Below are 15,992 nucleotides of genomic sequence, written 5' to 3'. Positions count from 1 at the left end.
AATATATGAGAAGGAGTGGAGGGGTGCCTCAAATCAGGGAGGAATCAATACACAGAGCACTCAAAAAACAACTACATTGAAAAACCAAGTACTAGTCATTCTGGCTGCCTTACTTCAAGTTGAGTCTGTGGGGCTGTTGGGTGGCGGTTCCCTGCGGGTACAGGGCCTGGAGCTACTCAGGCCTGAGTGTGTGGTCGTCCATTGGCAGAAGCCGTGGGACGACGAGGCAAGAGCGGCGTCGTCGTCTTGGAGATCAAGAGCGAGGCACAGGAGCCGAAGAGGGACGCGAGGGGCCCTCTGGGCAAAGGGCTTTTTCCAGGCCGGGGCACCTTCAGGGTGCGGCGGCCGGCTTTGCGCTGGGCGACCTCCCTGCGTGCAGGGCTGGTCCTTGCTGTGCTTGGCCTTTTGCCTCGTGCTCCTTTGGCTGCCCGGAGAGAGGGGCGACCCTGTAAAGGAGGGTGTGAGAGCCCCTGTCTCCGCACCGCAGGGGGGAAACGGAGCTCTCCCGGCCCCCAGCCCAGCTACCCTGTAAGCAGGGCAGGGCTTTTCCCCAACCCCGGCAGCTTGCTGCCTGCTGCTGGCCCCTGGCCAGCGTGCCCCCCTGTACTCGGGGCATGTCAGAGCCTGTGTCCCTGGTGCCGGTCCTGAGGCGCTTCAGCGCGTCGAGGCCCCTGTGGCCTCCTCTCAGTGCACAGGCAGGTCTGATGCTTTCCTCTCCTGCTCAGCATTAGTAATGGCTTCCTAGAGTAGGTTGGCTGCACAGAACTTGCTCCCTCTTCTGGGACTGTCTCCCCCTCCCCTGCCTGCCCCTCCCCTTAGTTGGTGTTAGTGAGGAAGTGTGTGTGTGTGCTTGTGCTTTAGCAACAGAGCCAGTGTAGCTTAGACTTCCCAGGAGGGAAAGAGGAGCTCTGTGCAGCCACAGGCGGGTGCCCAAATTGCACGGGTGGAGAAAGCCTCCGGCCTTGCCCCTGCTTTCTGAGGGCGGCGCGAAGGCGCTTAGCGGCAGCGTGGGCAGCGTGACCCGCCTGTAGCCAGGGCCAGGGCGTGCGCCCACGCTGCCGGTGGTGCTGGTGAGCTGCCAGCGTGCGGGCCCTGTACTCGGGGCCCGTGTCAGGACCTTGGCGGCACCCTTTGTCCCCAGGAGCAGCCCCACCCGGGTCCCTGTAAGCAGGGCTGGGGAGGCTCCTTTAGCCAGGCGACAGGAACGAGCGCTCCCGGGCCCTTGCCGGGGGGCGGCTTGCAGAGGTGCTGTGCCGCAGGGCACGCTCCTGCCTTTGCCAGTGCTTCGGGCTGGCGCCACATGGCTGGCGGCCTCGTACAGGAGGCTCCCGGGGCTCTGCAGACGGCCGTGTTGCCGCGCTGCGCTGCGGCCGGGCTCCGGCCTGTCCCTAAGTGGGACGCAGGCTGGAGCCTGTGTGCTCCGCAGCGCTTGTTGGGGGGTGCCGGGCAGCAGGGGGCGGCCCCGCAAGTGGGGTTCTGTGCGTCCCCTGGCCTCGGCGGGCGGTTGGAGGGACCCCCTGTAATCAGGCGGGTGTCCCTGGCCCCGGTCTTTCAGAGGCGTGGGGCCAGGAGTCATGGGGCCGGGCGTGTGCCCTCCCTGTCCTCGGGGCTGGGCTGGCGGCCCCTCGGCTTTAGGCCGTGAGCTGGACTGCCTGACGGTAGAGTCAGGTTCCTGTTGCCTTGGGGGAAGGCCGAGCTCTGTGGCTCCCCGGGTGTGGACCGGCCTGTAAGCAGGCTGCGGGTCTGGGAGCCTTTGTGCTCCCTTCAGCTGGCAGCCTGTGTGGGGCGCCCGCCCCGTTAGTGGGGAGCGCCCCGCAACTGGTGGAGAGAAAAGGAGCCTCCGTAGGCCTTGGGGACCAGAGCCGCCCTGTAAGTGGGGGCCTGTAAGTGCTCTGGAGTCCCGGGCACTTTTTAGTCCAGGCAGCGGCCTGAGCCCCCTGTAAGCAGGGGTGCAGCCTCTTGGCCGCTGCCTCGCGTGCCCAGCTTCCTTTGCCCAGAGGGCCCGGCTCCCAGCAGCACGGCGTGGGACTGCGCCGGACGTCGCGACGGTGAGTCAAGCTGAAGCGTGAGGCTTTTGGGCAGCTGGGGGGGGTGCTGGCATGAGGATCCGGCTGTGGGGCTGTTGGGTGGCGCTTCCCTATGGCAGCTGGAGCTCCTCGGGCCTGACTGTGTCGTCGTCGACGTTTGCAGAAGCCGTGGGACAGCGAGGAAAGAGCGAGCCGCAGGAGCGGCCTCTTCGAGCTCAAGAGTGGATCGGCGAGGCAAGAGCCAGCCTTCAGCATCGGCGGCCTCGAGCTCAGAAGCGCAGCCGCAAGGTAAGAGCAGCAGCTTGGAGCTGAAGCGTGAGGCTTTTGGGCAGCCAAAAGGATCTGCGGGTGGCCGGTTGGGGATGTCCCTGTGGGACTGTTGGGTGGCGGTTCCCTGCGGGTACGGGGCCTGGAGTTTCTCAGGCCTGAGTGTGTGGTCGTCCATTGGCAGAAGCCGTGGGACGACGAGGCAAGAGCGGCGGCGGCGTCTTGGAGATCAAGAGCGAGGCACAGGAGCCGAAGAGGGACGCGAGGGGCCCTCTGGGCAAAGGGCTTTTTCCAGGCCAGGGCACCTTCAGGGTGCGGCGGCCGGCTTTGCGCTGGGCGACCTCCCTGCGTGCAGGGCTGGTCCTTGCTGTGCTTGGCCTTTTGCCTCGTGCTCCTTTGGCTGCCCGGAGAGAGGGGCGACCCTGTAAAGGAGGGCGTGAGAGCCCCTGTCTCCGCACCGCAGGGGGGAAACGGAGCTCTCCCGGCCCCCAGCCCAGCTACCCTGTAAGCAGGGCAGGGCTTTTCCCCAGCCCGGCAGCTTGCTGCCTGCTGCTGGCCCCTGGCCAGCGTGCCCCCCCTGTACTCGGGGCGTGTCACAGCCCGTGTCCCTGGTGCCGGTCCTGAGGCGCTTCAGCGCGTCGAGGCCCCTGTGGCCTCCTCTCAGTGCAGGGGCAGGTCTGACGCTTTCCTCTCCGCTCAGCAAATTAGCAATGGCTCCTGGAGTAGGTTGGCTGCACAGAGCTTGCTCCCTCTTCTGGGACTGTTCCCCTCCCCTGCCTCCCCTCCCTTAGTTGGTGTTAGTGAGGAAGTGTGTGTGTGCTTGTGCTTTAGCAACAGAGCCAGTGTAGCTTAGACTTCCCAGGAGGGAAAGAGGAGCTCTGTGCAGCCACAGGGGTGCCCAAATTGCACGGGTGGAGAAAGCCTCCGGCCTTGCCCTGCTTTCGAGGGCGGCGCGAAGGCGCTTAGCGGCAGCGTGGGCAGCGTGACCCGCTGTAGCCAGGGCCAGGGCGTGCGCCACGCTGCGGTGGTGCTGGTGAGCTGCCAGCGTGCGGGCCCTGTACTCGGGGCCCGTGTCAGGACCTTGGCGGCACCCTTTGTCCCCAGGAGCAGCCCCACCCGGGTCCTGTAAGCAGGGCTGGGAGGCTCCTTTAGCCAGGCGACAGGAACGAGCGCTCCCGGGCCCTTGCCGGGGGCGGCTTGCAGAGGTGCTGTGCCGCAGGGCACGCTCCTGCCTTTGCCAGTGCTTCGGGCTGGCGCCACATGGCTGGCGGCCTCGTACAGGAGGCTCCCGGGGCTCTGCAGACGGCCGTGTTGCCGCGCTGCGCTGCGGCCGGGCTCGGCCTGTCCCTAAGTGGACGCAGGCTGGAGCCTGTGTGCTCCGCAGGCTTGTTGGGGGTGCCGGGCAGCAGGGGGCGGCCCCGAAGTGGGGTTCTGTGCGTCCCTGGCCTCGGCGGGCGGTTGGAGGACCCCTGTAATCAGGGGGTGTCCCTGGCCCCGGTCTTTCAGAGGCGTGGGGCCAGGAGTCATGGGGCCGGGCGTGTGCCCTCCCTGTCCTCGGGGCTGGGCTGGCGGCCCCTCGGCTTTAGGCCGTGAGCTGGACTGCCTGACGGTAGAGTCAGGTTCCTGTTGCCTTGGGGGAAGGCCGAGCTCTGTGGCTCCCCGGGTGTGGACCGGCCTGTAAGCAGGCTGCGGGTCTGGGAGCCTTTGTGCTCCCTTCAGCTGGCAGCCTGGTGGGGCCCCGCCCCGTTAGTGGGGAGCGCCCCGCAACTGGTGGAGAGAAAAGGAGCCTCCGTAGGCCTTGGGGACCAGAGCCGCCCTGTAAGTGGGGGCCTGTAAGTGCTCTGGAGTCCCGGGCACTTTTTAGTCCAGGCAGCGGCCTGAGCCCCTGTAAGCAGGGGTGCAGCCTCTTGGCCGCTGCCTCGCGTGCCCAGCTTCCTTTGCCCAGGGGCCCGGCTCCCAGCACGGCGTGGGACTGCGCCGGACGTCGCGACGGTGAGTCAAGCTGAAGGTGTGAGGCTTTTGGGCAGCTGGGGGGGGGTGCTGGCATGAGGATCCGGCTGTGGGGCTGTTGGGTGGCGCTTCCCTATGGCAGCTGGAGCTCCTCGGGCCTGACTGGTCCGTCGTCGACGTTTGCAGAAGCCGCGGGACAGCGAGGAAAGAGCGAGCCGCAGGAGCGGCCTCTTCGAGCTCAAGAGTGGATCGGCGAGGCAAGAGCCAGCCTTCGGCATTGGCGGCCTCGAGCTCAGAAGCGCAGCCGCAAGGTAAGAGCAGCAGCTTGGAGCTGAAGCGTGAGGCTTTTGGGCAGCCAAAAGGATCTGCGGGTGGCCGGTTGGGGATGTCCCTGTGGGGCCGTTGGGTGGCGGTTCCCTGCAGGCACGGGGTCTGGAGTCTCAGGGCCTGAGTGTGTGGTCGTCCATTGGCAGAAGCCGTGGGACGACGAGGCAAGAGCGGCGCGTCGTCGTTGGAGATCAAGAGCGAGGCACAGGAGCCGAAGAGGGACACGAGGGGCCCTCTGGGCAAAGGGCTTTTTCCAGGCCAGGGCACCTTCAGGGTGCGGCGGCCGGCTTTGCGCTGGGCGACCTCCCTGCGTGCAGGGCTGGTCCTTGCTGTGCTTGGCCTTTTGCCTCGTGCTCCTTTGGCTGCCCGGAGAGAGGGGCGACCCTGTAAAGGAGGGTGTGAGAGCCCCTGTCTCCGCACCGCAGGGGGGAAACGGAGCTCTCCCGGCCCCCAGCCCAGCTACCCTGTAAGCAGGGCAGGGCTTTTCCCCAACCCCGGCAGCTTGCTGCCTGCTGCTGGCCCCTGGCCAGCGTGCCCCCCTGTGCTCGGGGCGTGTCACAGCCTGTGTCCCTGGTGCCGGTCCTGAGGCGCTTCAGCGCGTCGAGGCCCCTGTGGCCTCCTCTCAGTGCAGGGGCAGGTCTGACGCTTTCCTCTCCCGCTCAGCAAATTAGCAATGGCTCCCTGGAGTAGGTTGGCTGCACAGAGCTTGCTCCCTCTTCTGGGACTGTCTCCCCCTCCCCTGCCTGCCCCTCCCCTGTCTTCCCCTTAGTTGGTGTTAGTGAGGAAGTGTGTGTGTGCTTGTGCTTTAGCAACAGAGCCAGTGTAGCTTAGACTTCCCAGGAGGGAAAGAGGAGCTCTGTGCAGCCACAGGCGGGTGCCCAAATTGCACGGGTGGAGAAAGCCTCCGGCCTTGCCCCTGCTTTCTGAGGGCGGCGCGAAGGCGCTTAGCGGCAGCGTGGGCAGCGTGACCCGCCTGTAGCCAGGGCCAGGGCGTGCGCCCACGCTGCCGGTGGTGCTGGTGAGCTGCCAGCGTGCGGGCCCTGTACTCGGGGCCCGTGTCAGGACCTTGGCGGCACCCTTTGTCCCCAGGAGCAGCCCCACCCGGGTCCCTGTAAGCAGGGCTGGGGAGGCTCCTTTAGCCAGGCGACAGGAACGAGCGCTCCCGGGCCCTTGCCGGGGGGCGGCTTGCAGAGGTGCTGTGCCGCAGGGCACGCTCCTGCCTTTGCCAGTGCTTCGGGCTGGCGCCACATGGCTGGCGGCCTCGTACAGGAGGCTCCCGGGGCTCTGCAGACGGCCGTGTTGCCGCGCTGCGCTGCGGCCGGGCTCCGGCCTGTCCCTAATAAGTGGGACGCAGGCTGGAGCCTGTGTGCTCCGCAGCGCTTGTTGGGGGGTGCCGGGCAGCAGGGGGCGGCCCCGTAAGTGGGGTTCTGTGCGTCCCTGGCCTCGGCGGGCGGTTGGAGGGACCCCTGTAATCAGGCGGGTGTCCCTGGCCCCGGTCTTTCAGAGGCGTGGGGCCAGGAGTCATGGGGCCGGGCGTGTGCCCTCCCTGTCCTCGGGGCTGGGCTGGCGGCCCCTCGGCTTTAGGCCGTGAGCTGGACTGCCTGACGGTAGAGTCAGGTTCCTGTTGCCTTGGGGGAAGGCCGAGCTCTGTGGCTCCCCGGGTGTGGACCGGCCTGTAAGCAGGCTGCGGGTCTGGGAGCCTTTGTGCTCCCTTCAGCTGGCAGCCTGTGTGGGGCGCCCGCCCCGTTAGTGGGGAGCGCCCCGCAACTGGTGGAGAGAAAAGGAGCCTCCGTAGGCCTTGGGGACCAGAGCCGCCCTGTAAGTGGGGGCCTGTAAGTGCTCTGGAGTCCCGGGCACTTTTTAGTCCAGGCAGCGGCCTGAGCCCCCTGTAAGCAGGGGTGCAGCCTCTTGGCCGCTGCCTCGCGTGCCCAGCTTCCTTTGCCCAGAGGGCCCGGCTCCCAGCACGGCGTGGGACTGCGCCGGACGTCGCGACGGTGAGTCAAGCTGAAGCGTGAGGCTTTTGGGCAGCTGGGGGGGGTGCTGGCATGAGGATCCGGCTGTGGGGCTGTTGGGTGGCGCTTCCCTATGGCAGCTGGAGCTCCTCGGGCCTGACTGCGTCCTCGTCGACGTTTGCAGAAGCCGTGGGACAGCGAGGAAAGAGCGAGCCGCAGGAGCGGCCTCTTCGAGCTCAAGAGTGGATCGGCGAGGCAAGAGCCAGCCTTCAGCATCGGCGGCCTCGAGCTCAGAAGCGCAGCCGCAAGGTAAGAGCAGCAGCTTGGAGCTGAAGCGTGAGGCTTTTGGGCAGCCAAAAGGATCTGCGGGTGGCCGGTTGGGGATGTCCCTGTGGGACTGTTGGGTGGCGGTTCCCTGCAGGCACGGGGTCTGGAGTTTCTCAGGCCTGAGTGTGTGGTCGTCCATTGGCAGAAGCCGTGGGACGACGAGGCAAGAGCGGCGTCGTCGTCTTGGAGATCAAGAGCGAGGCACAGGAGCCGAAGAGGGACGCGAGGGGCCCTCTGGGCAAAGGGCTTTTTCCAGGCCAGGGCACCTTCAGGGTGCGGCGGCCGGCTTTGCGCTGGGCGACCTCCCTGCGTGCAGGGCTGGTCCTTGCTGTGCTTGGCCTTTTGCCTCGTGCTCCTTTGGCTGCCCGGAGAGAGGGGCGACCCTGTAAAGGAGGGTGTGAGAGCCCCTGTCTCCGCACCGCAGGGGGAAACGGAGCTCTCCCGGCCCCCAGCCCAGCTACCCTGTAAGCAGGGCAGGGCTTTTCCCCAACCCCGGCAGCTTGCTGCCTGCTGCTGGCCCCTGGCCAGCGTGCCCCCCTGTACTCGGGGCGTGTCACAGCCCGTGTCCCTGGTGCCGGTCCTGAGGCGCTTCAGCGCGTCGAGGCCCCTGTGGCCTCCTCTCAGTGCAGGGGCAGGTCTGACGCTTTCCTCTCCCGCTCAGCAAATTAGCAATGGCTCCCTGGAGTAGGTTGGCTGCACAGAGCTTGCTCCCTCTTCTGGGACTGTCTCCCCCTCCCCTGCCTGCCCCTCCCCTTTTAGTTGGTGTTAGTGAGGAAGTGTGTGTGTGTGCTTGTGCTTTAGCAACAGAGCCAGTGTAGCTTAGACTTCCCAGGAGGGAAAGAGGAGCTCTGTGCAGCCACAGGCGGGTGCCCAAATTGCACGGGTGGAGAAAGCCTCCGGCCTTGCCCCTGCTTTCTGAGGGCGGCGCGAAGGCGCTTAGCGGCAGCGTGGGCAGCGTGACCCGCCTGTAGCCAGGGCCAGGGCGTGCGCCCACGCTGCCGGTGGTGCTGGTGAGCTGCCAGCGTGCGGGCCCTGTACTCGGGGCCCGTGTCAGGACCTTGGCGGCACCCTTTGTCCCCAGGAGCAGCCCCACCCGGGTCCCTGTAAGCAGGGCTGGGGAGGCTCCTTTAGCCAGGCACAGGAACGAGCGCTCCCGGGCCCTTGCCGGGGGGCGGCTTGCAGAGGTGCTGTGCCGCAGGGCACGCTCCTGCCTTTGCCAGTGCTTCGGGCTGGCGCCACATGGCTGGCGGCCTCGTACAGGAGGCTCCCGGGGCTCTGCAGACGGCCGTGTTGCCGCGCTGCGCTGCGGCCGGGCTCCGGCCTGTCCCTAATAAGTGGGACGCAGGCTGGAGCCTGTGTGCTCCGCAGCGCTTGTTGGGGGGTGCCGGGCAGCAGGGGGCGGCCCCGCAAGTGGGGTTCTGTGCGTCCCCTGGCCTCGGCGGGCGGTTGGAGGGACCCCCTGTAATCAGGCGGGTGTCCCTGGCCCCGGTCTTTCAGAGGCGTGGGGCCAGGAGTCATGGGGCCGGGCGTGTGCCCTCCCTGTCCTCGGGGCTGGGCTGGCGGCCCCTCGGCTTTAGGCCGTGAGCTGGACTGCCTGACGGTAGAGTCAGGTTCCTGTTGCCTTGGGGGAAGGCCGAGCTCTGTGGCTCCCGGGTGTGGACCGGCCTGTAAGCAGGCTGCGGGTCTGGGAGCCTTTGTGCTCCCTTCAGCTGGCAGCCTGTGTGGGGCGCCCGCCCCGTTAGTGGGGAGCGCCCCGCAACTGGTGGAGAGAAAAGGAGCCTCCGTAGGCCTTGGGGACCAGAGCCGCCCTGTAAGTGGGGGCCTGTAAGTGCTCTGGAGTCCCGGGCACTTTTTAGTCCAGGCAGCGGCCTGAGCCCCCTGTAAGCAGGGGTGCAGCCTCTTGGCCGCTGCCTCGCGTGCCCAGCTTCCTTTGCCCAGAGGGCCCGGCTCCCAGCACGGCGTGGGACTGCGCCGGACGTCGCGACGGTGAGTCAAGCTGAAGCGTGAGGCTTTTGGGCAGCTGGGGGGGGGTGCTGGCATGAGGATCCGGCTGTGGGGCTGTTGGGTGGCGCTTCCCTATGGCAGCTGGAGCTCCTCGGGCCTGACCGTGTCGTCGTCGACGTTTGCAGAAGCCGTGGGACAGCGAGGAAAGAGCGAGCCGCAGGAGCGGCCTCTTCGAGCTCAAGAGTGGATCGGCGAGGCAAGAGCCAGCCTTCAGCATCGGCGGCCTCGAGCTCAGAAGCGCAGCCGCAAGGTAAGAGCAGCAGCTTGGAGCTGAAGCGTGAGGCTTTTGGGCAGCCAAAAGGATCTGCGGGTGGCCGGTTGGGGATGTCCCTGTGGGACTGTTGGGTGGCGGTTCCCTGCGGTACGGGGCCTGGAGCTACTCAGGCCTGAGTGTGTGGTCGTCCATTGGCAGAAGCCGTGGGACGACGAGGCAAGAGCGCGTCGTCGTCGTCTTGGAGATCAAGAGCGAGGCACAGGAGCCGAAGAGGGACGCGAGGGGCCCTCTGGGCAAAGGGCTTTTTCCAGGCCAGGGCACCTTCAGGGTGCGGCGGCCGGCTTTGCGCTGGGCGACCTCCCTGCGTGCAGGGCTGGTCCTTGCTGTGCTTGGCCTTTTGCCTCGTGCTCCTTTGGCTGCCCGGAGAGAGGGGCGACCCTGTAAAGGAGGGCGTGAGAGCCCCTGTCTCCGCACCGCAGGGGGGAAACGGAGCTCTCCCGGCCCCCAGCCCAGCTACCCTGTAAGCAGGGCAGGGCTTTTCCCCAACCCCGGCAGCTTGCTGCCTGCTGCTGGCCCCTGGCCAGCGTGCCCCCCTGTACTCGGGGCGTGTCACAGCCTGTGTCCCTGGTGCCGGTCCTGAGGCGCTTCAGCGCGTCGAGGCCCCTGTGGCCTCCTCTCAGTGCAGGGGCAGGTCTGACGCTTTCCTCTCCCGCTCAGCAAATTAGCAATGGCTCCCTGGAGTAGGTTGGCTGCACAGAGCTTGCTCCCTCTTCTGGGACTGTCTCCCCCTCCCCTGCCTGCCCCTCCCCTTAGTTGGTGTTAGTGAGGAAGTGTGTGTGTGTGCTTGTGCTTTAGCAACAGAGCCAGTGTAGCTTAGACTTCCCAGGAGGGAAAGAGGAGCTCTGTGCAGCCACAGGCGGGTGCCCAAATTGCACGGGTGGAGAAAGCCTCCGGCCTTGCCCCTGCTTTCTGAGGGCGGCGCGAAGGCGCTTAGCGGCAGCGTGGGCAGCGTGACCCGCCTGTAGCCAGGGCCAGGGCGTGCGCCCACGCTGCCGGTGGTGCTGGTGAGCTGCCAGCGTGCGGGCCCTGTACTCGGGGCCCGTGTCAGGACCTTGGCGGCACCCTTTGTCCCCAGGAGCAGCCCCACCCGGGTCCCTGTAAGCAGGGCTGGGGAGGCTCCTTTAGCCAGGCGACAGGAACGAGCGCTCCCGGGCCCTTGCCGGGGGGCGGCTTGCAGAGGTGCTGTGCCGCAGGGCACGCTCCTGCCTTTGCCAGTGCTTCGGGCTGGCGCCACATGGCTGGCGGCCTCGTACAGGAGGCTCCCGGGGCTCTGCAGACGGCCGTGTTGCCGCGCTGCGCTGCGGCCGGGCTCCGGCCTGTCCCTAATAAGTGGGACGCAGGCTGGAGCCTGTGTGCTCCGCAGCGCTTGTTGGGGGGTGCCGGGCAGCAGGGGGCGGCCCCGCAAGTGGGGTTCTGTGCGTCCCCTGGCCTCGGCGGGCGGTTGGAGGGACCCCCTGTAATCAGGCGGGTGTCCCTGGCCCGGTCTTTCAGAGGCGTGGGGCCAGGAGTCATGGGGCCGGGCGTGTGCCCTCCCTGTCCTCGGGGCTGGGCTGGCGGCCCCTCGGCTTTAGGCCGTGAGCTGGACTGCCTGACGGTAGAGTCAGGTTCCTGTTGCCTTGGGGGAAGGCCGAGCTCTGTGGCTCCCCGGGTGTGGACCGGCCTGTAAGCAGGCTGCGGGTCTGGGAGCCTTTGTGCTCCCTTCAGCTGGCAGCCTGTGTGGGGCGCCCGCCCCGTTAGTGGGGAGCGCCCCGCAACTGGTGGAGAGAAGGAGCCTCCGTAGGCCTTGGGGACCAGAGCCGCCCTGTAAGTGGGGGCCTGTAAGTGCTCTGGGGTCCCGGGCACTTTTTAGTCCAGGCAGCGGCCTGAGCCCCCTGTAAGCAGGGGTGCAGCCTCTTGGCCGCTGCCTCGCGTGCCCAGCTTCCTTTGCCCAGAGGGCCCGGCTCCCAGCAGCACGGCGTGGGACTGCGCCGGACGTCGCGACGGTGAGTCAAGCTGAAGCGTGAGGCTTTTGGGCAGCTGGGGGGCCGCGGGCACGAGGATCCGGCAGTGGGGCTGTTGGGTGGCGCTTCCCCATGGCAGCTGGAGCTCCTCGGGCCTGACCGTGTCCTCGTCGACGTTTGCAGCAGAAGCCGCGGGACAGCGAGGAAAGAGCGAGCCGCAGGAGCGGCCTCTTCGAGCTCAAGAGTGGATCGGCGAGGCAAGAGCCAGCCTTCGGCATTGGCGGCCTCGAGCTCAGAAGCGCAGCCGCAAGGTAAGAGCAGCAGCTTGGAGCTGAAGCGTGAGGCTTTTGGGCAGCCAAAAGGATCTGCGGGTGGCCGGTTGGGGATGTCCCTGTGGGGCCGTTGGGTGGCGGTTCCCTGCAGGCACGGGGTCTGGAGTTTCTCAGGCCTGAGTGTGTGGTCGTCCATTGGCAGAAGCCGTGGGACGACGAGGCAAGAGCGGCGGCGTCGTCTTGGAGATCAAGAGCGAGGCACAGGAGCCGAAGAGGGACGCGAGGGGCCCTCTGGGCAAAGGGCTTTTTCCAGGCCAGGGCACCTTCAGGGTGCGGCGGCCGGCTTTGCGCTGGGCGACCTCCCTGCGTGCAGGGCTGGTCCTTGCTGTGCTTGGCCTTTTGCCTCGTGCTCCTTTGGCTGCCCGGAGAGAGGGGCGACCCTGTAAAGGAGGGCGTGAGAGCCCCTGTCTCCGCACCGCAGGGGGGAAACGGAGCTCTCCCGGCCCCCAGCCCAGCTACCCTGTAAGCAGGGCAGGGCTTTTCCCCAACCCCGGCAGCTTGCTGCCTGCTGCTGGCCCCTGGCCAGCGTGCCCCCCTGTGCTCGGGGCGTGTCACAGCCTGTGTCCCTGGTGCCGGTCCTGAGGCGCTTCAGCGCGTCGAGGCCCCTGTGGCCTCCTCTCAGTGCAGGGGCAGGTCTGACGCTTTCCTCTCCCGCTCAGCAAATTAGCAATGGCTCCCTGGAGTAGGTTGGCTGCACAGAGCTTGCTCCCTCTTCTGGGACTGTCTCCCCCTCCCCTGCCTGCCCCTCCCCTTAGTTGGTGTTAGTGAGGAAGTGTGTGTGTGCTTGTGCTTTAGCAACAGAGCCAGTGTAGCTTAGACTTCCCAGGAGGGAAAGAGGAGCTCTGTGCAGCCACAGGCGGGTGCCCAAATTGCACGGGTGGAGAAAGCCTCCGGCCTTGCCCCTGCTTTCTGAGGGCGGCGCGAAGGCGCTTAGCGGCAGCGTGGGCAGCGTGACCCGCCTGTAGCCAGGGCCAGGGCGTGCGCCCACGCTGCCGGTGGTGCTGGTGAGCTGCCAGCGTGCGGGCCCTGTACTCGGGGCCCGTGTCAGGACCTTGGCGGCACCCTTTGTCCCCAGGAGCAGCCCCACCCGGGTCCCTGTAAGCAGGGCTGGGGAGGCTCCTTTAGCCAGGCACAGGAACGAGCGCTCCCGGGCCCTTGCCGGGGGCGGCTTGCAGAGGTGCTGTGCCGCAGGGCACGCTCCTGCCTTTGCCAGTGCTTCGGGCTGGCGCCACATGGCTGGCGGCCTCGTACAGGAGGCTCCCGGGGCTCTGCAGACGGCCGTGTTGCCGCGCTGCGCTGCGGCCGGGCTCCGGCCTGTCCCTAAGTGGGACGCAGGCTGGAGCCTGTGTGCTCCGCAGCGCTTGTTGGGGGGTGCCGGGCAGCAGGGGGCGGCCCCGCTAAGTGGGGTTCTGTGCGTCCCCTGGCCTCGGCGGGCGGTTGGAGGGACCCCTGTAATCAGGCGGGTGTCCCTGGCCCCGGTCTTTCAGAGGCGTGGGGCCAGGAGTCATGGGGCCGGGCGTGTGCCCTCCCTGTCCTCGGGGCTGGGCTGGCGGCCCCTCGGCTTTAGGCCGTGAGCTGGACTGCCTGACGGTAGAGTCAGGTTCCTGTTGCCTTGGGGGAAGGCCGAGCTCTGTGGCTCCCCGGGTGTGGACCGGCCTGTAAGCAGGCTGCGGGTCTGGGAGCCTTTGTGCTCCCTTCAGCTGGCAGCCTGTGTGGGGCGCCCGCCCCGTTAGTGGGGAGCGCCCCGCAACTGGTGGAGAGAAAAGGAGCCTCCGTAGGCCTTGGGGACCAGAGCCGCCCTGTAAGTGGGGGCCTGTAAGTGCTCTGGAGTCCCGGGCACTTTTTAGTCCAGGCAGCGGCCTGAGCCCCCTGTAAGCAGGGGTGCAGCCTCTTGGCCGCTGCCTCGCGTGCCCAGCTTCCTTTGCCCAGAGGGCCCGGCTCCCAGCACGGCGTGGGACTGCGCCGGACGTCGCGACGGTGAGTCAAGCTGAAGCGTGAGGCTTTTGGGCAGCTGGGGGGGGTGCTGGCATGAGGATCCGGCTGTGGGGCTGTTGGGTGGCGCTTCCCTATGGCAGCTGGAGCTCCTCGGGCCTGACTGTGTCGTCGTCGACGTTTGCAGAAGCCGTGGGACAGCGAGGAAAGAGCGAGCCGCAGGAGCGGCCTCTTCGAGCTCAAGAGTGGATCGGCGAGGCAAGAGCCAGCCTTCAGCATCGGCGGCCTCGAGCTCAGAAGCGCAGCCGCAAGGTAAGAGCAGCAGCTTGGAGCTGAAGCGTGAGGCTTTTGGGCAGCCAAAAGGATCTGCGGGTGGCCGGTTGGGGATGTCCCTGTGGGACTGTTGGGTGGCGGTTCCCTGCGGGTACGGGGCCTGGAGTTTCTCAGGCCTGAGTGTGTGGTCGTCCATTGGCAGAAGCCGTGGGACGACGAGGCAAGAGCGGCGGCGTCGTCTTGGAGATCAAGAGCGAGGCACAGGAGCCGAAGAGGGACGCGAGGGGCCCTCTGGGCAAAGGGCTTTTTCCAGGCCAGGGCACCTTCAGGGTGCGGCGGCCGGCTTTGCGCTGGGCGACCTCCCTGTGCGCAGGGCTGGTCTTTGCTGTGGTTGGGCCTTTTGCCCTTGTGCTCCTTTGGCTGCCCGGAGAGAGGGGCAACCCTGTAAAGGAGGGTGAGAGCCCCTGTCTCCGCACCGCAGGGGGGAAACGGAGCTCTCCCGGCCCCCAGCCCAGCTACCCTGTAAGCAGGGCAGGGCTTTTCCCCAGCCCCGGCAGCTTTCTGCCTGCTGCTGCCCCCTGGCCAGCGTGACCCCCTGTACTCGGGGCGTGTCACAGCCCGTGTCCCTGGTGCCGGTCCTGAGGCGCTTCAGCGCGTCGAGGCCCCTGTGGCCTCCTCTCAGTGCAGGGGCAGGTCTGACGCTTTCCTCTCCCGCTCAGCAAATTAGCAATGGCTCCCTGGAGTAGGTTGGCTGCACAGAGCTTGCTCCCTCTTCTGGGACTGTCTCCCCCTCCCCTGCCTGCCCCTCCCCTTAGTTGGTGTTAGTGAGGAAGTGTGTGTGTGTGCTTGTGCTTTAGCAACAGAGCCAGTGTAGCTTAGACTTCCCAGGAGGGAAAGAGGAGCTCTGTGCAGCCACAGGCGGGTGCCCAAATTGCACGGGTGGAGAAAGCCTCCGGCCTTGCCCCTGCTTTCTGAGGGCGGCGCGAAGGCGCTTAGCGGCAGCGTGGGCAGCGTGACCCGCCTGTAGCCAGGGCCAGGGCGTGCGCCCACGCTGCCGGTGGTGCTGGTGAGCTGCCAGCGTGCGGGCCCTGTACTCGGGGCCCGTGTCAGGACCTTGGCGGCACCCTTTGTCCCCAGGAGCAGCCCCACCCGGGTCCCTGTAAGCAGGGCTGGGGAGGCTCCTTTAGCCAGGCGACAGGAACGAGCGCTCCCGGGCCCTTGCCTGGGGGGCGGCTTGCAGAGGTGCTGTGCCGCAGGGCACGCTCCTGCCTTTGCCAGTGCTTCGGGCTGGCGCCACATGGCTGGCGGCCTCGTACAGGAGGCTCCCGGGGCTCTGCAGACGGCCGTGTTGCCGCGCTGCGCTGCGGCCGGGCTCCGGCCTGTCCCTAAGTGGGACGCAGGCTGGAGCCTGTGTGCTCCGCAGCGCTTGTTGGGGGGTGCCGGGCAGCAGGGGGCGGCCCCGTAAGTGGGGTTCTGTGCGTCCCCTGGCCTCGGCGGGCGGTTGGAGGGACCCCCTGTAATCAGGCGGGTGTCCCTGGCCCCGGTCTTTCAGAGGCGTGGGGCCAGGAGTCATGGGGCCGGGCGTGTGCCCTCCCTGTCCTCGGGGCTGGGCTGGCGGCCCCTCGGCTTTAGGCCGTGAGCTGGACTGCCTGACGGTAGAGTCAGGTTCCTGTTGCCTTGGGGGAAGGCCGAGCTCTGTGGCTCCCCGGGTGTGGACCGGCCTGTAAGCGGGCTGCGGGTCTGGGAGCCTGTGTGCTCCCTTCAGCTGGCAGCCTGTGTGGGGCGCCCGCCCCGTTAGTGGGGAGCGCCCCGCAACTGGTGGAGAGAAGGAGCCTCCGTAGGCCTTGGGGACCAGAGCCGCCCTGTAAGTGGGGGCCTGTAAGTGCTCTGGGGTCCCGGGCACTTTTTAGTCCAGGCAGCGGCCTGAGCCCCCTGTAAGCAGGGGTGCAGCCTCTTGGCCGCTGCCTTGCGTGCCCAGCTTCCTTTGCCCAGAGGGCCCGGCTCCCAGCACGGCGTGGGACTGCGCCGGACGTCGCGACGGTGAGTCAAGCTGAAGCGTGAGGCTTTTGGGCAGCTGGGGGGCTGCGTGGGGCGTGGCGCAAAGTTGTGGCTGTGGGGCTGTTGGGTGGCGGTTCTGTTTAGGCAGACGGTGTGGACTTTCTTCCAGTGTGTCGTCATGTTGTTGAAGAATTTTTGGGAACTCAAGGTACGTGTCCCTGCATTACTTGTGCTTGATTTTAGCTTTTTCACTTTGTGTGTAATACTGGCAATGTGTAGAGCCTTCGCTGCGGCTTTTACCAGAGTTCTGCATTTTGGCTTTAGGTTTTCTGTTGGGGCAGCCTTGGACCTTTTCTATGAATCCAAGACTTTAGGAAAAATAAACGGAA

At 67.0% G+C, this 15,992-nt stretch overlaps 1 protein-coding gene and 1 long non-coding RNA gene across 2 annotated transcripts; both read left to right on the top strand.

Annotated features, from left to right (window-relative positions):
• The first annotated feature begins 8,366 nt into the window (after nt 1-8,366).
• On the top strand, nt 8,367-12,040 carry LOC135442305 (uncharacterized). Its single transcript, XM_064701973.1, has 4 exons — nt 8,367-8,517; nt 8,725-8,836; nt 11,252-11,379; nt 11,543-12,040. Exons 1-4 carry the CDS (start codon nt 8,367-8,369, stop codon nt 11,980-11,982), a joined length of 831 nt encoding a protein of 276 aa, XP_064558043.1. The 3' UTR covers nt 11,983-12,040.
• An 822-nt stretch (nt 12,041-12,862) lies between these two features.
• On the top strand, nt 12,863-13,901 carry LOC135443491 (uncharacterized). Its single transcript, XR_010439037.1, has 3 exons — nt 12,863-13,377; nt 13,520-13,644; nt 13,808-13,901. It is a non-coding gene; the product is annotated as an uncharacterized LOC135443491 (long non-coding RNA).
• Nucleotides 13,902-15,992: the final 2,091 nt, after the last annotated feature.

The sequence above is a fragment of the Zonotrichia leucophrys genome, chromosome 1, assembly GCF_028769735.1.
Source record: "Zonotrichia leucophrys gambelii isolate GWCS_2022_RI chromosome 1, RI_Zleu_2.0, whole genome shotgun sequence".
Lineage (NCBI taxonomy): Eukaryota > Metazoa > Chordata > Aves > Passeriformes > Passerellidae > Zonotrichia > Zonotrichia leucophrys.
The sequence above is the reverse complement of the archived record's forward strand: the minus strand, read 5'-3'. Positions and strand labels throughout refer to the sequence as shown.

Coding starts and splice junctions, on each gene's coding strand:
- LOC135442305 (XM_064701973.1), top strand. CDS start 8,367: ATGGGGCCGGGCGTGTGCCCTCCCTGTCCTCGGGGCTGGGCTGGCGGC. Junction 8,518..8,724: donor TCCCGGGTGTGGACCGGCCT/GTAAGCAGGCTG, acceptor CAGCGGCCTGAG/CCCCCTGTAAGCAGGGGTGC. Junction 11,380..11,542: donor CTCAGAAGCGCAGCCGCAAG/GTAAGAGCAGCA, acceptor GTCCATTGGCAG/AAGCCGTGGGACGACGAGGC.